Genomic DNA, 25,342 nt, shown 5'->3' on the forward strand with positions numbered 1-25,342 from the left:
CCAGAATTTTTCTCCCTTGAACAAAAGCGCCTTGAGTAGAGTGGATGGTTTCATGTAGAACCCCTCTTAGACGCCCTGAAAGCACTTTGGCTATTATCTTGTAGAGACTAGTGATCAAACTAATGGGTAATCTGAGATTTTCTTTGTCAAACTCTTTTTGGGTAACAGAACAATGAAGGAGGCATTAGTGTTTTGATCGATAATTCCGCTCCTATGAAATTCTGCAAACACTCTCACTAAATCCTCCTTAATCACATCCCAACAATCTTGGAATACTGCAATGGTAAAGCCATCAGGCCCCGGTGCCTTGTCCCTATCCAACTAAAAAATGGCCTTTGAAATCTCTTCTTCAATGAAAGGGGAATCCAACCTTAATGCGCTCTCTTCCGAAATAGGGGACCAATCTAATCTTTCAACGCTCCAAGACTCTCCTGTAGGACTCGCGTAGAGCTTTTCAAAGTAAAGTAAGATCTCATCTGTGATACTTCCGGCATTATTCAACACTAAGCCCCTTCATTCTCCAACACCTTGATATATTTCCTATTTCGCCTGCCATTAGCCACTTTATGAAAAAACTTAAGAGTTACAATCCCCTTTCTTAACCCATTTCACCCTACGTTTTGTCTCCAATGGATTTTCTCCCTCAAAATTAATTCCTCTAGCTCCCCTTTTCTTAAGGTTCTTTGATTTAACAAATCAAAAGTGAGACCCCATACTTGCTCAATGGCATCAAAGTTAGCTAAATCATCGAGGATACTTTTTTTCTTTTCATTAAGCTCTCCAAAAGAAACTTTATTCCACTCCTTCAATTTGGCTTTAACAGATTGTAATCTCCTCATGAACTTGTGGCCTTCCCATCCATTTCCTTGAAAACTTCTCCACCAATTTCTAAAGTTCTCCTTGAAACTAGTATGTTGCAACCACATATTCTCAAACCTAAAAGGTGTTGGGCCCCACATGAACGGGTTGGTATCCAAATCAATTGGCCAATGATCCGAGGTCCTTCTAATAAGGGCTTCTTGAAGGCCTTGGGGAAAGAGCTGCCCCCACTCATTTGAGTAAAGAAAACAGTTCAATCTCTTACACACGGGAGACTCTTGCAAATTTGACCAAGTGAATGATGCGTTCCAAAGAGGTGGATCAAGCAATTCACATTCTCTTATAAAACTATCAAAGTCCTTCATGCTTGAAGTTAGACTAGAACCCCCCAATTTTTCTGAACTTCTCCTTATGATATTAAAATCACTGCCCACACACCATAACGGAAAAGTTAGGCCATAAATGTCAAAAATTTCCACCCAAAAATCCTTCCTAAGTGAGGGATTATTTGGGTCATAAACTGTGGATATCCAAAGAGGTCCACAACTGTCCAAAGAGAACTTGACTGAGACCGAGAAAGATCCTATTACCACCTCCTCACTACGCAGTTTTTTTGAGTCTCAATTGATCAAAATCCCACCTGAAGCCCCGGACGTCGGAAGAGCAACCCAATCCTTATTTCTGACCGTCCAGACACTACCCACAAACCTTCTATCACACTTCTCCTTTTTTGTTTCCTGAATCATCACAACATCCGGATTCTCTGACCTTAGAAAATATTTAACCACCCTTCGCTTATTCCTTGAACCCAAACCCTTGGTGTTCCAGTTGATAATTTTCATGGAAAAACTCACAGACCCTAACCCTCCAAACCAAATCCACTAGGTCTCAATTACCTGTGAAGCCACTGTTTTTCCTCCTGGAATAAACCTTAATATCCAGAGAGCATAAAACCTCTCACACTTTAGCCATTTTCCTGCGGGACAGGCCATCAATAAGGAAATCGCCTGATGGGGATACCACAATATCCCCCTGACTACCTGACAACAGGTTGGAATCCTCCTTAGGCGAGCTAGGTTTAGACTTCCTAGGGGTAAAACTCTCGGACAATTGGTTTGATAAGGCACACTGGTTCTCCTCCTCATCACGGACAAGAATGCCAACATATTTTTGATAAAAAGTGCCAACAACGCCTTTTTCAGAAAAAATTTCAGAAATAACTTGATTTTCCCTAGGAGACTGAGAAAGAGAGATTGAACTAAGGAGATGTGGACCAAAGGGACTCGGCAAAGGAAGTTCTAGACTACAAGAAGGGAAAGAAGAAGACTCGGGTGGCTGAGAAGGAAAGGGCAGACATACCTCCATGTTTTCCACTCCCGGAGTTTCACAAATCCCCTCAAAGATGAGTCTTTTACCTCTGATTTCTGAAATAGAAGGTAAATCCATGACTATAGAACCATGAAGATCGGACCCCACTCGGCCCAAAAAACCTTCTTTGTCTTCTTTGAAATGGGAATTTCGTGGATCTGCCTCTCCTCTTGACGTCGAGGTCTCTTCCCTCGAACACCGCTTACTATTCCTTGACAAAAGACAGCGAAAGAGAGGACTCTCTCTGATTCCTCGTTTCATCTGAGATCCCGTCCCTAAATCCTCTTCCAAATTGCGAACTTCGCTAAACAACGATGATTTTCGTAGGAAAAGAGGCTCGCTGCTACTCCGATGTCCTTGTCGGTGATCAACACTTGGAAGGAAGAGGGTGGTCCACATCTTATTTGAAACTATCATCTCTTCCTTCTACGTAGAGCCTCTCATCTAATCCACGGGAGCTTTCCCCTTTCTCGCTACATTTTCTTCCCTTCGAGACCGACCTTTCTTACTAGAGGACATCGTTCCTCCTAAGCTTTGGCCCAACCCCAATAGGCCTTTTAACTTACAGCCCACGATAGAGTCTGAAGGTGGGCTAGGGTTGGAAAGAGACTGGCCCTTTAACCAAAGGCCCGACCATTCTCTCCAGAGATAGCCTCGACATCGGCCCTCACATCGACTGGACCTTGAAAGTTTGCAAGCAGTGTGATCGCCTTTGCAGAAGAACCATCTCGCTCAAGAAATGGAGACGATGCCGCTACAGTCTTGTGGACTTGAGGAACATCTAGGCCAACGTGAAGCCCATGATTCTTCGTCCCTCTCTAGGCCCTTACAGGCTAGGCTTTAAACAAAGGCTCAAGCACTGTGGGCCTAGAGAAAGTTTCTTCTGCTGGGCCCAGACTGCTCCCTCCCCAACCATTCTCCCTTTTGGCCACCAATCTTGTACTTGAGCACCGATAAATTGACCGGGGAAGAAGCCTCCTATTGTAGCACTCATTATCCCTAATACTACCTCGTAGCCCCTCTACAATTTTTGTCGATTGAGAGATGCAACCTCCCTCTTTCAAGAACTTGTCCCTGCTACGGGTTGTCTCGGACGTGACAATGTCGTCTTCATCAACTTCTCCGGTGACTGAAACTGCGACTGTAAATGTCCAGGCCCCATCTTCCACCTCAAGCAACGCTAGTAGCACGACATTTGGAAGCATCTCCACCCACAGTTTCACCTTCGTCAAGTCCATCAGCTTCAATTATTCCCTTGCCACCTTCGTTACCCTCCCCCACTTCTTCAAAATGAATTTCAACTAATCTTCATCCCACAAGTGAAAAGAAAGACCTTTCAATTCTAACCAACCCCTTCTGAATTTTCCGAAAACAACCATATTTTCACTTGGCGACCATTTCCTCAGGAGAACAGGCCTTCCTTTCACTAAAAGTCTTCCCTGCTCTTGAAACCATTCTGCTCTCCTTGCTGAACCCACAAAGAAACACCCCTTGAAAGCGGAAATGGGAGTTATAGACATCATTCCTTTCATGTCCATCATCCTCACGATAGCTTTTCCTTCGTGAGTCCAGTCTTGGACTTTTCCTTTGCATTCGCAAATTATAGCTCTGGCCCATTTTCCAGCTGACAACAGAACTCCAGTCCTATATCCATCCTCTGCAACCACTTATGCGTATGACCGGCCACCTCTGTAAATGCCCTTACTCATCTGAGTATCTCCAAACGTCTCCTTTGAAGCTCCTCCAGCTTGATCAGAATACTCTTGCACTGAAATAATCGCCTTCCTAAGGTCTTCCCACCCATTGCCTTTAACACCCTCGAGGACGACAAGAAGTAAAGGTTTCCTTTTTGTAACAATTTCTGTAATTTTCATGAAACGCCCTCTATTATTGAAACAAATCTCCATCAAGTGAGTCTTAGTCTTGCCCCTAATCTTTCATATAAATCCCCTGGAAGCCTCCAACTCCACAGCTTTCTTCAAATGCTCCGTCAACCAATCCAACTCCTCTTTTCCAAATCCTACTGAGACAACAAAACCTCGGCTCCTTTCTGTTACTAATACCCAAGTTCCCCCATTCGATCCTTCAAACTTTACCTAGAAAGACTTTTTCTCCACTTCAAACTTTTCAACCTTCATTTTTTTGGCCCTTAGTTCAGGTAGAATACCAACATTTTTGGATCAAATTGTAAACTACGCAGCTAATTCTTTCCTTCTCTTAACCAGTCCTCTAATAACTATTGAAAATGTTAGTCACAGCATAGAGGATTTGCATCTTTTAGCAAAACTAATGAGGTTGGAACTTATGACCTCCAGAAAATTAAGGCTTCGATACCATGTTAAGCTACCAATTGAGTCAAAAGCTTAAACTGTTGAATAATTGTTAAAAATGTATATCAGGCTAACAGTTATATTTTAGCTTCTTTATTCTTCTATCAGGTTTGAAGGATTGCTTACCCATTCTTGTATTCATTCCTTCTTTACTAATCACTGGCACAGTTTTTATATCTTATCAAAGATAATAATAACAATTTCAAGCATAATCAAGACTAGTCATTTTAGCAATTTCTCATCATAGTTTACATTTATTTACACTTTTCTTTGTGGGTGATTTACACTTCTTTTCTTTTTTATAATGCCTTTATCCAGATCAAAACCTTGCAATAGAAATCCTAAGATAGAAGTCCAACCATCAGTATTAGTAAACCAGAATTAATTAGCAGGACCAAATACATATTTGAAAGGACACATAGTATATGTATGCCTCAAGCCGAAACAATAAACCTACCCTTGGCTCGCATGCAACTATATACTGGCAACGAAGTCCTTTATCTTTAACCATCGTATCACCAAGAAAATCAGCCAGCCGTCTAGCAGTGGTCACTGCACATGACTTTTGCTCGCCATAATCTGCTAAAGACTTGCTCATGGTGCTTGATTCCGATATGTAATCAAGCAACTCGCTATCCACAATATCCTTCCCTTGATTCTGACAAAAAGAAGAATCTATTAGCCTTATTCCCATTATTCACCCTTGACTTGAGTAACTATCCACATCCTCAATGATGATGAAAAATGAAAAGATAAAAAGCAAGAAGTCCCTCAAAAAACTACAAAGTAATGAAAATAACTTTTTTTATTTTTAAGAAAAGTCGGTGCTTCTTGTTGTATATAAGAAGACATTTTAACATACATCAAGAAGATCGAGCCAACGGTTTGCAACTGAAGCCACTGCTGCATAGCATTCCTCTAAGGATGAACCATGAAGGAACTTGTCAAAAAGCTCAGCCTGGAAACAAGCAGCCATTTCAGGTTAGAAAATGAAATCTGGAACATAAATTTGTAATTTTCATTCAAAAGGTCATAATAGGATAATCAGAAGTACATAGTAGACGAAGGCATTATATTCCAGGTCTTGTTAAGAACACAAACCCACTGAATAACAAGATAAAATTTCATTTTAACAAGATGGTTTAAGCATATTAATCTATCTACATAACTTTTCTCCTCCTCATTAAATAAAAAGGGTGAGTAAAAACTTAATTAACTATGAAAGATTTCTCAATCTATTCGTTCCTGATCAGCCAAGTGAGCAGATTCTTAAGATGGATCCCTATTTATTTGCTAGAAGGGATGCCTAAAAGATAAGACTTACAATAACATTTTTTGTTAGTTTCTGACGTTTCACTAAATGTTGTATATTTTCCTAAGCCATGAATGAGAGAAGCATGATGCAGCACATAGCTTTATCCTTCTTTGTGTTCAGAAACAACCAATTCACTGATATGCCAAGTTTATACTTTTTGGGTTTCAAGATGTCAAAACATGTGCCCATAAAACACACAATAGCAAACCCATATTACATTTTAAAATTTTCAAGGTCGATGTGCCAGACACTTCATATTGGTATCCTACACCAATCTCCTGTCTATATTTGCATTGCATGACTTTTAGTGTTGCTTTCTTGGAAGAATGTATTCTAGGATGTCAATTGGCTTTTGACTTCCAAAATAAAGCAGAACTCTGGAAGTCTTAAATGAAAATGGGGACTTGAAAGCGAATTGTTCATGAATGGCTTTCCCCGCCTCAATTAAATCATAACTGGATCATGAAGGTTTACTAATCTGGGCAATCCCAACTTGTGGCAAAGAGAACACCATCTCTTTAGTTAGACTTTGCAAATTACAGTGAAAGGTTTTGTTGAACCACATTTGTAATAATAAAGGTCATTTTGGCTTTCCATCGCTTTTCATATGAGTCACATCCCTTTTATAAATGAAGGGTTTCCCAATGAGTTGGAAACAATCCTTTAGTAGTTAACAGGTCAGGGTGGAGAATGTATAGACTCACACCATTACATACACAAAAAGATACATCAACACATGTATCATAGTTCGTAACATGCAGATTGGGAGAATTGGAATGAACAAATGATAACTTCAATATAGGGTTAATAAAAATAGGTTGTAATGCATGCAATAGAAGCAAATAAGCAATTCCAAATATAAAGCAGGAAAAACTTAAGTCCAATGATACAGGAACTTTTGGACAAAAGGGGGAGATACCTGGAAAACTTTGATGAGCTTCAGCTCACCTCTACGCTTGATCTCAAAACCCTTAAGCTCTGCAAGAGTTCCATCATCATTGAAGACAGCATAGCGTTTTTTAATCAAAATTCCTTCTTCCTTGGAAGCTGGAAGAATCATTGCCTATGAGCCAGAAAGAATGCCAAATAATCATGAGTATTATAAAAATCAAAACAAAAAGGCAGAGATGACAATAAGTTACTTCTCATATTACCTTGTATGGTCCATCCACTTCAAATTCAATAGAGCATTCACTATGTGTTGCATATGTTTTATTGATGGGATCAATGAGTGTCTGTTAGAAATATTAGTTAGAAGCAGTGTGCTAGTTACTCAGAGAGGCAAAGTGCTTCTGAAAGCAAATATTGCACTTCATTAAAGATACAGTTCTTGCAAAGAAGAAATAGTACCCTCACATCTAGAAATGGATAAAACAGAAATACAGGGAAGAGGTACAAAAAGAAGAAGAGCTTCCTAAGCTTACCTGGTATTGATCATTTGTATTATTTCTAGCCACATCAACATTTAGCATAACACAAGGATATGAAATTGTCAACTTCTTCTTCAAGTCTCTGAAATGTGTTCCACAAAAGTGGTCAGTATCTTTAGAAAAATACCATTCATAAGTAGGCCAGTGCCAAGTTCTTTTAGTCAAAATATTGCTTCTGAAACTACCTCATTTAAGTAGTTAAAAAAAGCCATATAAAATACTAAATATTTGGGACCATTCATAATTATGATGCACTACCCTTTGAATGCACTAATTGTGGGACAATTATGATGCACCATTCATAATTGTGGGATTTGCTTCATTTCTATGTTTCTTTTTGGGCTTAGTGTACAAACATTTTTAAAACCTACCCTTCGAGTGTTATTCAGCTTAATTGGCTCTCGATTTGTACACATTAGGGATGGGTTACAGGCGTTGGTGTTGTTATACTTGTATAGGCCTTTTGTCCTTATTGTATAGCCATCCTTGTTTTGTGGAGATTTACTTAGTTTCTTTTCATTAGTTTTGTACATCATGGGGAGGACTTCTCATGTTTTTATTATCAATTAATACATTTGTTTGTATCTGATAAAATAATAATAATAATAATAATAATTATGATGCACTAATGAATGTATCAATTTCAGAGAGCAAAAGCATACTTTGTTCTAAAGGTGAAGTTCTCTGGAAAAGATCCAGGTAACACACACCAGATACCATCAGTGTCTAGTTCAAGTGGTCTTCCAATTTTTTCAATCAATAAGCGGGCATTCTGTATGATTTTTGCTCCAGTATAGGTAACAACTCCAGCCATTTCCATCGAGTACCATCTTGCACCCCTGAACAAAACAATGTAAAAGATTTTTTAGGATAACAAAATCATGAAAGGCCAAGTTAAAAAACCTAAACTATAAGATGAAATTATAAAATCAAATAGAGGACATAAACTCACTTGCGCATGACATATCCATAGAAGGAATTGAGAATACATTTATGAGCAAGTTGTAGTGAATCATAGAGAACAACCATATCCTATAAACATTAAGAAGCAACTCCAGTCACCATAGGAAAATTATGCTACCACACAAGGAAAAAAAAAATTAAGACTCTGGATTTAAAATTAAAAAAATAACTACAGTGTGGTATTCATACTTGTGCTTCCTGGATCCTTATAGAATTTCCACTAGCCTTGGCTTCTGATAGCTTCCCCTTCCAAACCTTATTAAGTCCTTTGTACTCATATCTTCTATCTCGAAAACTTAAACCAGCAAAGCAAAAAAATATGATTTAATATAAAACTAATTAACTCAACAAAGCCTTTTTGCCAGGTTTCAGCCATAGATATCTAAATATCCCCTGACAAGTTAAGAAAAAACTCTGCTTAATAGAGGAAACTACTACATAGTTTAATAGCAAACATAAAAATGTCAACCTCACACAATCTGAGCTGCTCACCTGCGGACAGTGTCAATATAAAAAGAATTTTCCCGCATGCAAATCCCTGCTTCTCGAAGTTCAGTGGCTGGCTTGTCAAGTACCCGTTTATAAGCCTATGGAAGAAACCAAAATATAGCTAGATATTACTTAGACAAACATTTTCCTTTCTAGAAATGGTCTAAAAAATATACCTTTTGGCAGTATTTCTTTAAGCGCTCTTTGAGCTTCAGCTGTTGCTCTGTCTTAGGCAGGTCAATAAAAGATTTTGAGAACCGGTTATCTTCACCATCAACTAACTCAGACTCAATTTGTCTCTTCAAATGATAATAGTCACTGATCGTAAAAAATTCAAAAAACATCCATAAGCAATTATAAGAAACAGTCTTTCCTGAAATACCCCATGCATAATCTGGGAACAAGAAAAATAAACCTTTTCTTCGCCATGAATGCCTCTCCACGCCAAACCCATTCAAGTTTACGAAGACAATTTTTGCCTGGACGATTAAAATCACATGCAGTACAAATCTCATCTGAAACTATTGACGAAGGCTGGAATTGAACAACAAGAACCTCAAATAAACTAATTGCAAATATACTTCTCAAAAGGAAATAACAACCTAAAGCTGTTAGCAGACAAAATAAATTTACTTGCAAGATAATAAAAAGAATGAGAATTCTTTTGTTGTGGAAACAGCATCTTGATCCAAATCCTACTCATTCAAAGACAAGTAAATAAGCAGTTCCTTGCCCCAACATGAGTACCAGTAGGAACATAGAAGTATTATGCAAAATAGAAGTATTATGCAAATGAAGTGCAAGTGATTTCCATGTATTAAGCATAAGGTAGAAAACATACTAATTTATAAGTATTCTGTGAACTGCAGGAGCAGATATTTGGAAGTGATAGTTGAAGAAAAAGATAAAAAAAACTTAAAACCATACCTCAACCACTTGAACAATATCATAGTGTCAAAGAAAATTGTTAGTTTTGTTTTGCAGGATAATTAAAAAACTAATCAAAGCCCAAGTTTTTTAGAGCCCTTAAACATTCATTTCACCTCTAGGCTCTTCTTGGTTATCATGCATATGGCTGTCTCAAAGCAGTTTGCACAGGTGGACAAAAGATTATCTATCATTGACAGGAACAATGATCCTTATACAGTTCTGTCTATTTGACATTATCACCTATTTTTTGATTGGAAACAACAAAGTTCCATGGATGATCAAAATACACATAACACACACATACACACAAACACACAAACCTAGAAGGACCAAAATACAATTAAGATACATAAAAAAACAAGGACAACCAGAAACACTAAAGAAACAATTGAAGGCTGATCTCAAACCAAAGTACAGAGCTGTGTAAGTTAAAAACCCTCCAACAAACACTTCTAACAAGGGATCCATCTAAAGTAACAATCCAACTCTAAAGAAAAATCACCAAAAAAAAATGTATGACGGTTGTCTCACTTCCAAGGATCTCACTTTTTCTGAGAAACTAAGGAGACATCTACAGCAAGTCAGCTTCCACTAAGAAGTTGCTAAAATCCAGAGAAGAAGCTAAGGTCATACCTTCAAACAATGCCAGTAACTCTGCCTAAACAATTATCTCCTTAGTTTCTCAGAAGTCGCTAAAACCCAGAGAAGAAGCTAAGGCCTGGCATTGAAACAATACCACTGAACCTGGCTAAATAGCCAAACCCCATCCAAGAGGCTTGGGAAAAATTCCAAACATTACTTCTCCATGAGGAAAACAAGATGGATCACCCCATGCCAGCCCTGCCTCCAAAACCTAAACACACCACATCCATAAACCAGATCCAGGGAAGGGCAGGCAGTGGGGTTCTGCTGGGAAATGAGATTCCCACCTCTGCCCTGTCTCGGGTTTCTTCTAGGTGGGCAAGGCAGCACAGATTTGCATTGTCAAAACAGCATTTTCTGCTCCAATTGCTAGTTTTCTTTTTCATTTTGTGCTAGAGACAGATAATCTAAACCTCACTAGATGAGGGAAAATGTACGATTTTTTACATTAGTAAAAGGACTTAGGTCAAATGAACAGAAATGCAAAATGAGCATTGTCTTAAATAAAGCAGCAGTCCAAAGTCAACCTTACTAGGTAAAATGGAAAATAAACATTTAGAAAAAGAAAAATAGAGAAAACAAATATAAAATCAACACAATGTAACAGGTGATGCAAAACCAAGGACTTGGAAGAGCAAAGATCTTTATATAAAAACAAAAACAAAACCAGAATAGAGTTTGTGCAAACAATTCCAGCACTACAGAACAAATTAATATGGAAGAAAAAACTGTTTCATGTTTAATGCATGCTAGTTATTTATAAAAATAAAAAATAAAAGAAAAAAAAAGTTACAAACAGACAAAAATTTCTCCTAATAAGACTCAAACTCTCCTAATAGGACTCTCTTAGTAGAAATATAGCTACCTAATCCAAATAAAATCCCAATTACATTAATCAAATTGATTTCTAAAAGCCAAAACTAATCCAAATACACCTTTAATTTGAAACTTAAAATCAAAGACCACATGCATTGATTGATGCACCACATGCTACAGCTTAGGTGCCATTTGCAGGCTGCGGGTGCTGATGTTCAAGTTGTTGCTCATATGGCACTTGATTCTGCTGATGTGAGCACACAAGCCTTGCTCCTCGATGGCCTCAGCCTCGTTCCAAGATAAACAGGAGTATATAACTTTGCCATTCAGTCCATGCCTATACTATCAAGTAACAACAACTATCCTTACTGAAACCTTACATCAAAACATGGTCAACATTATTACAACTGCACATTCTTTCTCCAATAGAATTCATGTTTTTATCTATAAGAATTCAACCACAATCTAGATCATGTTTCATCATTATCTAGATACATAAATTTTTACTCCAATCCAACATCTTAAATCACATCAATGAAATATTACACAACTCATCAAAATAGAATAGTAAAACCATAAAAAATAACACCAAAGTAAATATAGTGCATCAAAAAATGAAACATGATAGTTAAAAGCAAAACTTTTAAATTAATCAAGCTTAAAATAAATTATATCTTAAATTGTTTGAGAAAATGGGAAAGAAGCTTCAAGATCCTTGACAATGTAGAAGTGCAAAAAATCAAGAGTTTACTTGAGGTAGGCCAAGTGTCAAGAGAAAAATCAAACCACCAGTCCCTGGAAACGAGATGATGGAGATGGCTTGTATTTGGATAGCTGAATGCCAATAGAATGCAAGATTGGCGTGCTTGGGACTACCCATCCAATAGGCAATGTCTCCCAAACAGCCGATAACTGGTGCTGCTTGGGAAAGTAACACTGCCATGCTGATGAATGTGTGGGTGTTAGGGACAACATAATGCTTAGGAGGGAAGAGATTGTGGTTTATATGAGATAGGGTTTGGCAAAAACCCTTCCTTTTATATTGGATATTTTGCTCATTAAGAGAATAATGAAGGACATAAATATAGGTTTATCCATAATTGAGGGAAGGCAGCACAATGGCATGAAATCTTACCCCTCTCCAGTGTCAACTAAGAAAGTTCAAAGGAGCACCTATCTAATAGCTTCAAAGCCAAAGCCATCCTAATAAGGCTAGGTTCAGGCAGATCACTCGAAGGAACCCACTATGTTGTCAGCCACTCCTCCATATTCTCCCAAAACTCCACAAATACTCATCTCTTGGAGTTTTGAAGGCAAACATCAAAATTAAGCTTCAGATCGCCTAGGAGAGAGGTTTTCACAAAGCCACTATCTCCTCACTTCTATTGTGACAAATGGACCTTCAATCCAACATGATTATACCAACCATGTTGCCTAAAAACTCTAAAAAGATTAATACACAAAAGAAAAAAATATAGTTTTAAAAAGCACAAGGCGCACCTAAGGTGCAGAAATTTCTTATAGTTTAGGTGCAAGGCGCAACACAAGGCATGAACTTGAGCGAAGTAAAATGCAACTTATGATGCATATTAATTTTATAAAATATGATTCAAAACCTAATCCAATCAATAAAAAATTTAAGATTCCAAACATTTAAAAAAAAGCATTCAATAAAAAAGTGATGAAATTTCAAGAATTAAAATGTTTAAAAAGAAATAGTAAAGTTGACAAGGCATGCCTCTTCAATAAGGTGCATGTCTTGGCAAGCAAGTTGCTACAATTAGGGAGTGGTTGCACCTTGAGCCTAGGCCCATTTAAAGCATGTCTTTTAAAACCATGGGAAAAAAGAAGTAAATGAGTCTTATAATTACTAAACTGACCTCTATTTATTAAGAATTATTCTTACATTTCTCTCTAGCCAAATCACCCAAAGAACAGAAATTGTGGCTACTTTCAAAAGTACCCTATTCCTAATAGACCTTGCAAAATCCAGGCCTCCAATCACCAACACATCAACCACACATCTTTGGAGAATCCAAACAACACCGATAAGCTAAAAAGTTTATGTCATAATGCTAGCTCTTGAGGATAGAGAATGAAAAGATGGTCTATAGTCTCACCATTACCCTAACACCTATATTATGTCTAGAACTTTGACAAGCTCAACTCAAACCAACCTAAATCGAGCCAATTTTAGTTATGCATGGGCAACTTGATTTAGTGATTTTGGTTGAATTAGACAAAAAAAAAAAAAAAAAAAATACAGTACAAACTAAATTAGAGTTAGCTTCGAATTAAGGGTCACCTGACTCCATGGCCCACCTAACCTAATCAAACTACTCAATCAAAATTCTGGTTGGGCCAAGCTTATGCCAATGATCTTTAAGTTTAAGTATGCTAAGGTTGATTGTTAATTTTGCTAACCTACCCGAGTTGCACAGGGAATACAATACTCAAGGTTCAAAGCTCTAAAAGGCCTTCATAGAGGCAACATATTATTGATGTCAACCTTTCTCTATGCTATGAGCATGTAAAGGCCTTGACTCTTAGAAGCATTAGCTTTCCAATGACACTTGTAAGGAAGAGGAAATAGGAGCCTCACTACTCGAGAGCTAAAAAAAGAACAAGCAAAAAAGAACCCAAAAGGAGAAAGGGACCATATACCAAGTAATATGGAATAAAAGGCTAAAGTGGACATGCAAAAACAAAAGCAATAGTAAGGAAATTCATTGTTTTTATGGTCCAACAGTTTAGAATGGAAATTAAAATTCAAGAACGGATAGATAATAGTAATCTAAATTATGTCTAATAATAGAATCTATCAGTCTAAAAAGCAAATAGAGATAAGATAAAAAGATTAGAGAACTGAAGGCACTATTTGAATTAGCCTAGAAAAGTAAGACTTTTGGCACAAATAAATGTTATTAATTATATCAGTATGATTCATTTTGCACACATTTTTACAGATGCTTTATTTATTTAAGTCCTTCTATATAGTGGATTGAATTGTCTTGATCATTAGAATTAGGTTTTGAGGTAGATATGCTAGCATTTATGTTGAGAATTCGAAATCAAATCAAGCCAGACAGCCTGCAGGATTATACAATTAAAGATAAGAAGTCAAACCTGATTGAATAGCCTAATATTCTGCTGTTAATAAGGCCAATCCGTTCCCATATTTAGATTATTTTGTAGTTGTACAGTATCTGTAGGACTTTTATAGATATTTTCCCATTTTTTTCTTCCTTGTGTTTAGCCTTGATCTAGTTTTTGTATATATTTAGCAAATCATATTAACAGAAATTCTTTTCATCTTTTCTCTCAGTATATGTGCTATACATTGAACTGAATATATACAGATACATGTCAAAAATGCTAGTAGTTGGACATGTATTTTCTCTCAGCTACTATGTTGCATGTATTCTCAATCTTGAAGGATCATTGAGCTAATGTTGAATTAATAATTGCTTTGAGTTCATATATGAGTGAGATCCTAAAAATAAAAAGGTCATACATGCTTGTTGAGTTAAGGTAAATATTTAATTCAACATGCAGTAAAATGGATCTTTAATATTAACATTATTATATCTTGATATTTTGAAATAGTTATATCTTTTCAAGTAATCTTAAGGTTAATAATCAAGTTTAATCCATGGTCATGGTAATTCCATTAAGTTGGAATTTGATATTTACCCTCACTGATATGGATATATCAATTTATCATAGAAAAAAGGTGAATTTGTAACTCCAAGGATAAAGATGTAATTCCAAAGGTGGATGGCAAATTCCAATTTGAAATAGGGATATCAGTTCATGGGGAACAATGCAATGGTATAGTAGGTCATAGACAAAGCATTTATTAGTTAATGGCTTCATTATAATTTGCATAGACTATTCGAGTGCAATTAATCTTCTTTAATTAAGTGAAGATTATTATAAAAATTTTGTAAAATTATTTTGTTGGAGGCAGTTATTCTTTGAGCCTAGTGATCCTCACTTGAGCTATTTAATTAAGTATACAATTAATTAATTGAGCAATTCAAAAATTGTTGTGCATCATATGATCTTGGGTGCATTATGACGGTCACAGCTAAGGTTGGGTAATTAAGGGTAGTTTGGTCTTTATACCCTACCCTAAGGTCCATATAAAGCACTCTTATGTAATATGAAAAACAATCTTGAAAAGGAAAATCCTAGGAACCACCACCCTCTTTCTTTCCCAGCCCTTGCTCTAGGAGTTTGCCTAGACAACCTTGCATACAAAAGAACAACATCGGGTAAGAAGATCCTTGGTGATTGAAGTATCTCAACCAAAGCAAGCCTCCTTCCCTAAATCATTCTTTTAGATACCACAATCTATGGGAAGCATTGACTAAAAAATTTTCCGCTGCATTTATGCACTTTGAATTCAATAGATGCAAGTACTATTTTTTCTAGCAAGCATTTTCTCAAAAAATAAATCTTGATTCCATTACCAACAAAAAAACAAGGAAAGCTAGATATTTTGTGAGAAACTTGTTTAATAGCTTTTAAAAAGGACAAGGGTGTTGGCATCCCAATCATTGGAGTGTGACACATAGATGCTCTTAATAACCCTAGACCACAAAGAGTTGTTGTCCATAGCCACGTACCCAAAAGGCTCTATTCCTTAAGGTAACCTTACTGACACAAAGCTCTTCATTATTTTTTAGTTCATGCACCTGATTCCAACTTAGCAGAGGGTCCTTCCTACTGTCCTCGTAATCTGACCACAGGAAATACCTTTCACTTCATCCTATCTACATTGTTACCTTACAAAAAATAATATAGAAAGGGATTGCTTCTCCTATCTATATTTTTTTTTGATAAGTAAAGGATAAAAATTGCATTAAAAAAAGCCACCAAAACAGCGGCTTAAAGATTACAAAGAAGAAAACACCCCCCACTCCTCAGCTGGAAGCCAAGAAAGGAGATGCAGCCCAAACCCCACCCTCAACGGGTTCCCACCCAATCAATAAAATCAACTAAAGTCGAAGGACCATCTTTTATAAACATTTTCATCTCCGACCAAAGGAAATATACAAAAGAATTCTTAGGTCTTTGGATTGACAGTTCTTCTTCCTCAAAAGCAACTTTGTTCCTTGCCTTCCAAACCGTCCAAAAAAGACACAATGGGCTTGCTCTCCAAACTCCCTTCCTCTTTTCTCCCACAAAAGACCCATCCCAACCCAAAAGCGTCGCCTTAACTGTGGCTGGCAGCACCCACTGCACCCCAAAAAGAGAGGAAAGCAACATCCAAAGAGTCCTTGCCTTGGCGCAATGGAGAAGAATGTGATCTATTGATTCTTCGTGCCTTTGACAAAGGTAGCATCTATTCGCTAGAGGCCATCCTCTCTTTTGAAGTTGGTCAAAGGTAAGAGCCTTTCCCCACGTTGCTTCCCACCCAAAAAAACTCACTCTAGGCTGCATGTAGCCTTTCTCCTACCTATATTTAGAACTCTTAGTACGGTTGCTTCTTCTATGAATAAGTTACAAAGGGATTTTCTTAACTCCAAGTATGAGGATCATGAAAGAGATGACCTTAGAAATTAGGAGACTATGCAAGCCTAGATTGATATGTTGGTTAGACCTTAAAGGTATTTCTCTAGAAATTGAAACCCTTTTGGCAAATAGCTTCAAAGGTTCCCATGGAGAAAAATTCTCTTTGGTACTTTGTCAATAAAAAATAAGTATGATTTGCAAAATAATAGTTAGGATACCAATAGAGCTATAAAGGTTTCTTATTGTACCCTTGGTAAACCATCTTTCAAAATTTTCACCATTGAAACTCCTTATTAGATTCATTGACAGTTCAAAACTTTGCTTTAAGAGAATTTTTGGTGGGGGAAGCAATACCTTGCTATTATTTCTTTGTTTGTTTAGAATATCAAGATGAAAAAACATCTTTATCATCATTTCAAGAGGAGCAAAAGTCTCCTAGACCTAGGCACAAGGAGCAACCCAAGGCGCCTTCAGAATGTGCTTGGGAACTTGTCACAAAACTTGAGCAACCCATATGTTCGTGCTAATTTATAAAATCTTGTAAGTGCAGACATTCAAACACTTATCATATTACTCATAATCATCAAATATTATCCACCAATCCAAACAACAAAATATCAAGATTCCAAGCATTCAAAGAGGCATCTGATAGAAAATCAATGCAATATATACATATATATACATGCATGACACACCTATCCAACAGGACATGCACCTCAGCAAGTAAGATGATACAGCAAGGGAGTCATTATGCCTTGAGCCTAGACATGCCTTTAATAGTTATTACTAAGCTAGTAATTTTCCTAAACATTTAATCTCTTTGGATTTGAACTCACAATGCATATCAACCTAACATCCTCCCTCACATGTAGCCTCATACCTGTAAATCTGTGATCACAAATAAATAGATGAGGGGAAGACACGAACTTGAAACCCCCAGTTAACCAAAGCTTTGATACCATGTTAAGTTACTCCCTTTCCTAAAAGATTAAGCTACTAGGATTTACACCCAAAATGTATGTGTATCAAGCTGATAACTATAACTCTTGCTTCTGTTATTTTCTCAAGTTCGAATCTCCTTCATTGGTTCATAATACTTGTTTATGGGGAAAAAAAGGTCATGAAATAAACAATTGTTTTTAGATTTAGTAACTATCATAAGGAAAATCCTAGAGTAATGGTACACAACATGGCTAAGGGGCTCTACAAGCGATATTGATTATTGCATCAAATTGGCCCCAGTGAAGGCCACTATGCATTATCCAATTTTACTATGATTAAGGCTTCAATACTCAATAAAAACCTTTAGCAACCTTAATAACTAATAAAATAATAATAATGGCTCATGGTATAGCTCAAGGGTGTAACATGTCAAAACTCAAACCAATTGTCCATATGTGATAATCATGGCCCCCAATTTATGAGCATCAAAAATCATAGCCATTAATTGGTCTCAGTCAATCAAAGGCCATGGTAATAAGACCAATCCTTTTGTTTGAAAATCTTTGTTGCATACATAAAGTATATTTCTGATAATCAAACATAATACATATATACAAAGTTTTTGATAAGCAGCATACCTGAAGCCTATTTGTCAAAATAATATTTGGATACATTGCAGCCACATCTAGATGATAAATGAGGGGGAATTCTTCACGTATAGGTTCACCTTGCAACTTCATAAGCTGCAAGTTGAATGAAAAAATTAACAAAGAAGAATATATGCATATCTCATGAATGGAAAATTGAATTGATGTGTTATACTCTTAGATCACAATTTCCATATGAATGGTTAATTAGTGAGAAAATAATATTAAGCAAATACACCAAGCTCTGACAGAAGCACAAGCAATTTCATTATTATGATATTAGTTAGAGAGAACAATTAGTAATTGGACATAAATTTTAATACATCACCTACTTACAATTCGTTTAGCATATTTAGACAGAATATGATTGAAATAGGTCTACAGCAGAAATAAAATAAAAGGATTAAAATATAGAAGTTAACTACAACTAAATAAAGAGAAAACAATGCAGGAAGTTTCAATTGAGCAATCCATCAATCAGCATCAAAGAACAAAATTCAGTAGCAAAGTTGGAGGCAGGATTGTGGTTCTAGTGCTACCCTGACCATTTTTTGGGTGAACTTGATTAGAGAACACCACAAGGATCCTTGACAACAGAAAATGCATAATGAAGAACATAGGGAAAAGGATCCATTTCCTGACTTCTCCATTGGTGTCAGATGCTTAAGCATTTACTAGGACTCCTTTGAGCTTCATCATGATGGATTAGAGGCTGCTTGTTTAGAGGGGAGGAGAAAAGAGATCATCTCATGCTGACAGGCTCTCGCTAGAAATATTATAGGATAGACAAGACCAATGTTTTGTGTAGACCAAAGGGTTGGCAAATTTGAGGCTATGAATTATATCTTATCACAAAGCTTATAAAAGAATCATCCTTTAGGGGCTAGACCCACATCATAGAGGACCACTGGTGGCTGTACATTAGAATGCTTCAAAGGGCAGAGCCCCTGGAATGACTCTTGGCTGAGACATACTTCAGACCTTACAAGAAGCATGGATGTCTTATTCAGTTTCAAGCCTACATTAGCAAATCACAAGGCTGAAATTTTTTTTTATTTTTTTATTTTTTTATAATAGAAAACAGAACTTCACAAGGCAAAAAGCTAAAGTTGGCATAATCCATGTTCAGTGATTATACTCAAGACTGTTTTAAGCAGAAAGAGAGAGATCCTAGAAGTTTGGTTTAAGCATTTCCCTCTGGAGTTGGGCAGTTATTGTGAAATTTTATACTATCTAGTTTAATTGATGGTGATCTTTCCTCTTCTTTGTTGGCCTTCACTTTAAGGATCCCTCCACCTCACTCAAAAAAACAAAAAAAAAGCAAAATATTAAACACCATAAATTTATGATTAGCAACAGCACAAGAGCAAAACCTTTTCCTTGATAGCATTCTTCACTTCATCATAATTGGAGACTGATTCCACATCCATCTTTCCCTCTACTCTTATGGCATATTGTAGATCACGATCAAGATTGACAATCAGTTGCTGTAATCACAGGAGTAACTGAACATCAGTACAAAACATTCATGAATCCAAATTGTTGACAGTAAAGCATGATTAGTAAATTGTAGTACTGCAGCAATGGATTGAGAAAGCAACTGCCAGGAAATGTTATAAAAGCAACAGTTGAAGTTAACGTTATCAAAGCAACAGTTGAAGTTAATGTTACAAAAGCATCAACTGAAAATTCCAGGAAGTTCTCTGAGAGAATTATTTAGATCAACAATGGACAGGGCAAGCAGCTGCCAGGAAATGTCACAAAAGCAACAGTTCAAATTAATGTCACATGAGCATCAGTTAAAATTTCAGGAATCACTCTTAAAGAACCATTTAGATCAACAAAATATTGATCAGATAGATAGCATGGTAAACAACCACTTTTTGCTCAGTATAACTGGGCCCACCAATATTACAGAGTGATGTAACATATTGCACATGAAATCACATGTACTTCTTTTTACGCATGTATTAGATGCTTCTGCCATATAGTAAAAAAATTGCTTCACTAAATACTTGTCCACAAGAAATGACAACTTTTAGATCAAATAACAATCCAATTGTACAAATATATTTAGAATTCTTATGTTTCAAGATATGCTTCAACCTGTTTTTATTCTTCAATTGTGTTTTCAATGAATAAAATGTGGTGGAAATCAATGAACCATATTCAGAAAGCTCAACATTACATTCTCTTTTTTAAACTTCTTCAGATTAGTATAAAACAGTTGAGGTTTGCTTGCAAATTACCAATCAAAAATTTCTGACAATAAAAATATGTCATTTTGATTTTTTGTATTCAAATGTTAAGGTCTTGAAAATCACAAGTCAATTTTTTTCTTTTTTCCAGAAACAGACCAAATCATTTTATTAAGTAAACAGAGCAAGAATGACAAAACATCCTCACATTATATACAAATCTGATCAAAACAAGGAAAGAAAACTCCTTAAATAGAACCAACATAACAAACGCTAATTATGACTCAAGGAGGTAGACGATCCCCAATGAAAGACATCAAATGCTTCACTCCTTTTTTGGCTAAAAGGTCCTTCACTTAATTGGCTAAGCGATGAATCCAACAAAATGAACACCTTAACTCTATTATAATATCATTTGGTGACCCACCATCAAACTTCCATGAGTCTCTTTCATTCTTCATCACCCACAAAATGGCAATTATCAAAAGGTCCCTTCACTATAGAATTAAAAAGGTCCAATGCTTTCGCCTCACAAGGTCCTCCATAAGAGCTAGAATCTCAGTCTTAATTTTAAAACCCTCACCTACAGGTTTAGAGTAAGTCTTTATCATTGTACCTTGATAATCTCTAACCCCTCCTCCAATTCCAACTTGCCCTAGGATACTCAAAAAATATACATCAAAGTTTAACTTGGCATAATTCTTAAGGAGTTGTGACCATACATGAGAGGTCTTCTTAGCCAAGCTCTTAAACTGACACACAAGGTTCCAATCTTTTTTTCTTCTTTTTTTCCCTTTTTAGATAGGTAAATTTTTATCCCTATTGGGACTTCAACCTAGAACCTCCCACAAACCCTCCCCAACCCTTTACCACTTGAGCCAAATCTCAAGAGCAAGGTTCCAATCTAATAATATAAGGCTCAACTGAGTGTTTTTGAAGGCTTCACTAGTAAAGGCCCAAAGGAATGAAGAAAAGTAAAACAAATCCAAAAATACATTTACTATCCTCTAATCAGCATAAAAAATCCTCAAATTTTTTCTTTATCATATCATCCAAATCAAATTGAAGTTAGTAATACTATGTACAACTATGCCTTCTACCATAACCCCCAAAGCCTCTAAAAGAAATGGTCAACATCTTTTTTTGATAGGCAAATAAAGAATGCATTAAAAAGCACCAACAAAAGCGCACCAAAGTATACAAGATATATACAACGGCCACCAAAAGATGGCAAAAAAGAGGAAGGAAAAAACAAAAAAAATACTCCCTTAATGAGAACCCAACCAATTAATGAAGTCACAAAAAGGCATCGAGCCTCAGCTATATACAACCTAGTCCAAGATAACAAGTTACAAAAGAACAAGCTTTTCAATCTTCGATCAAAGAGCTCTTTCTTCCAAACGATTTTCTATTTTTCTCCTTCCAAATCATCCAAAAGAGGCATAAAGGAGGTGCTCCCCACACCTTTTTCCATTTCCTTCCAACAAAGGACCCACAGCAACCTAATAGGGTCTCTCTTACTGAGGATGATAACACCTAGGATACTCTTAAAAGAGAGAGCAAAAGTTGCCACAAAATCCTTGTCTTACCACAATGTAGCAAAATGTGGTCAATCAACTTCTCTTGGATGTGACAAAGGAAACATCTATTAGCTATGGCCACCCTCTCCTCTAAAGCTAATCTCAAGTAAGAGCTTTACCCTACAACGCCTCCCAAATAAATAAAACTTGCCCTCAGTGGAACTTAAGAGTTCTAAACAACACCTTCTAGGAAAGGGCCTGAACTTTACAGCTCTAAGAAAGTGTAAAAGGACTTTATAGAGAAAGAATTGTTCTTTATCTCCAACCAAATTACCTTATCTTCTCTTCCCCCATTCACCACCTTATCTTAAAGCCTTAATAGAAGTTGCTCTACAATCTCAATCTCCTAATCATTTAGATCCCTAGAAAAGCTAGAAGTCCAATAGCCTCTAAGATAAAACTGATTCAACAAACCCACCACTCACGTCTACTTTGAACTAGCTAAGGCAAACATTACCACACCACTTATTCTTCCAAAACTTTATCCTCCTGTCATTGCCCACAAAAAAGGAAACTCTACTATTAACAATCACCCACAATTTCCTTATGGCTTTCCATAACCCAACCTCGTACCTATCACTCACTTCCTTAGAACACCACCCCCCTTCAACTTCCTCATATTTGTCACTTATAATTTTATTTTATTTTTTTATAAGAAAAGTATTGCAAAAACCCACTTATAATTTACTTCCAAAATGCCTCCTTTTCCATTGCAAAACGCCAAATCCACTTGCTAGGAAAAGTCTTATTAAGCAAAGCAAGATGCCTAACTCCCAAGCTCTTTTTTTTCTTATCTGAGCAAATAGTAGCCCACTTCACTAAATAAGGCTTTCTCTCCAAGTTCCCTCCACTTCACTACAAGCAATGAAGACGATCAGTGTTAAAATCCAAATCCACCACAACTATATCCAATCTTTCCAAAAATTTCCCATTACCAAAGGTGCAAGGGAAGCCCCACCATTCTCACCCCCATGTCCTTCACATGTGTTCCTTTCCAAAAGCATCCTACCCCTGAAGCCCACATGTCCAGATGCAACACCTTTTCCTTAAACCTTCTTAAGCCCCTTGATAGCACCTTCTTAGCATCAAAGCTTTCCTCAAAGTCAAACAAAATGAGACTTCCCCTTAACAAAGAGATCTTCACTCCTCCTTTAAGAGGCTAGTTATGTGCCACCCATTTATTCAACGACTATAACACTAGACTTGGATTTGTACTCTCACCCCATTTCCCAACCAGACAACGGCTTAGTTGTTCCTTTATGTTCTAAAGTTGCTCAATCTCACCCTAAATCCAGATGGTTTCACCCACCCTACCGTGAGTCTTCCTTACAAAGTCTGCATCCGACCCTTTGCCACCTCCACTAAATTGCCCCCTTTCTTTACTTGCCTTGAGATAACTAGGACTGGAGGCATCCTTACCTCAGAAGAAGAAGCTACACCAAGATGACAAAGCTTCTCAACCAAGATAGCCCACCCCTTCCTTTAGGAAAGAACAAAGAAAATCTCTTCGCCTCCACAAAATTAATTGAGCAAAGAATATACCTTTGCTTCAAAGGAACTACACAAACTCAACTCCACAAAGAGAGCCCTTTGCTTCTCTCCATGATTTTTCCTATTAACTTCCCTCCATCTTCCTCCAAAGAGATTTCAAAGGATTTGGACTCCATTACAAACCAACTCCTATCTCCTACCTCCTCTCATCTCTCCCATGAATCAAAAGTAGGCCATTACTTCAAAGGAGCACCAATCGTTGTCGCTTCTCCCCCTAGAGATTGAGAAAGAAGATGTTGGTCAACATCTTTGCCACTTTATAAGGTAGGACCTAGTCAATCTCAGCAAGGATGAACAATCTATACCATAAACCATAAACAACTAGCCAATGAAGCAAAAGATAATCAGCCAATTCTCTACACTCCTTAAAAGGCCTCCTCTTTTAGAGTATATCATTAGCATTAACCTTCTTACTAGCCATAAGACATGCAAAATTCAAAGGGGCTTTAGATTTTCAAATAAAAGTAGCCCGAGTACGCAAAATGAACTATCTAAAAAGAAACCTAATGAGATCAAAGACCAAACCCTCATACTAAGGTAGGAAGGCAATAGATACACTTGGACTGCTAAACATGCAAGGAAAACTAGTTCCTTACCTTCATGATCCAAGAGGTTTCAATGAAAACTAAAATTCCAAGACAAAAGAGAGGAGGAGAGGACAAAAAAGGTAAAAACAAAGGAGTCCCTCGTCCTCACTACCATAAAGTGATTTGGATATCAGATGACAAAAGGGTTAATCATGATACCAAGAGTCTTCCCAGAAATGAATCTTTGTAACTTCATCCACAAATAAGCGAGTGAAGCAAGAAAAACAAGGAAGATTTGAGTAATAGCCTCTCAAGGACAATGATGAGATAACCTAAAAACAATGTTAGCCCCTCATCCATTAGAATGCCACCCATAGATGCTCAGAATGACCTTATGCCATAAAGCATTGTTTTTCCTAAGAAACCTCCACAACCACTTCCCTAAAGTTCTAGCTTAATAACAATCAAGTAAGTCAGGTTGATTATTAAGAAGCACATAGATAAAGGATAACCTTCTATTTGAATGGAGTAAACTAGTATTCACTGTTTACTATTGAATTCAATTAAATGCTCATCTATCATGCAATTCATTGCATTAGTTATAAGATGCAGAAGGATCCCTCATTAGTCTTCCTAAAAGATCATCATCCATAAGAAAGAAAAGGAAAGAGGAAGTTGTTTTCCAGGTGTGTCCATCTATCTGCTTGCAGTTTTATTTGCCTCAAGCAAGATCAATCTTCAAAAATATGGATTTTAACACACTGGAATTCAAAACCACGGGTCATAATTTTATTTTATTTTTTTGATAGGTAAATAGAGTTTGTATTAAAAACACCTAGAAAAGGCGAAAACAGTACACACGAAGTATGCAATCAAAACGCCTAAGAAACTAGGCAAAGAAGACAAAAATTCTTTCCCCTAACTAGACATATAGCAATTCTATAAAATCAATCATAGACAAAGTATGATCCTCTATAAACACCCTAGCCCAATTTACAAGAGTATACAAAAAGAAATGTTTTAAAGCTTGGTCCTACCATTCAATATCATTGAAAGCTCTTTCATTTCTTACCGTACATAAGGTCCACATTAAGCATAAAGGGGCAACCCTTCATGCCTTCTCTCTCCTCTTACCCACAAAGACACCATGCCAACCAAGCAAATTCCTTTTAATCAAAGAATGCAAAACCCACTGCACACTAAAAAGGGAGAAAATCAAAATCCAAAGCATTGTAGCTTTTTTGCAAAACAAGATTAAATGATCACTAGTTTCCT

The 25,342-nt window shown here is 36.7% G+C and overlaps 1 protein-coding gene across 2 annotated transcripts in view; it reads right to left on the reverse strand.

Annotated features, from left to right (window-relative positions):
* The window catches only part of LOC117916299 (DNA polymerase epsilon catalytic subunit A-like), a 91,107-nt gene that overhangs the window by 21,644 nt on the left and 44,121 nt on the right, over positions 1-25,342 (reverse strand). For both annotated transcript variants that reach the window (XR_004651542.1, XM_034832253.1), the window contains exons 14-26: positions 19,585-19,698; positions 18,203-18,307; positions 9,130-9,248; positions 8,891-9,032; positions 8,718-8,812; positions 8,415-8,520; positions 8,215-8,294; positions 7,925-8,101; positions 7,257-7,344; positions 6,987-7,067; positions 6,752-6,895; positions 5,380-5,475; positions 4,975-5,175 (exon numbers count right to left, since the gene is read on the reverse strand). Coding sequence is in view for 1 of the 2 variants with exons in the window: in XM_034832253.1 (XP_034688144.1) it covers positions 4,975-5,175; positions 5,380-5,475; positions 6,752-6,895; positions 6,987-7,067; positions 7,257-7,344; positions 7,925-8,101; positions 8,215-8,294; positions 8,415-8,520; positions 8,718-8,812; positions 8,891-9,032; positions 9,130-9,248; positions 18,203-18,307; positions 19,585-19,698 (1,548 nt within the window). In the remaining variant the exon portion in view is untranslated. The remainder of the gene's footprint in view (positions 1-4,974; positions 5,176-5,379; positions 5,476-6,751; positions 6,896-6,986; positions 7,068-7,256; positions 7,345-7,924; positions 8,102-8,214; positions 8,295-8,414; positions 8,521-8,717; positions 8,813-8,890; positions 9,033-9,129; positions 9,249-18,202; positions 18,308-19,584; positions 19,699-25,342) is intronic.

This window comes from Vitis riparia, chromosome 6 (assembly GCF_004353265.1).
Source record: "Vitis riparia cultivar Riparia Gloire de Montpellier isolate 1030 chromosome 6, EGFV_Vit.rip_1.0, whole genome shotgun sequence".
NCBI classification, from domain to species: domain Eukaryota; kingdom Viridiplantae; phylum Streptophyta; class Magnoliopsida; order Vitales; family Vitaceae; genus Vitis; species Vitis riparia.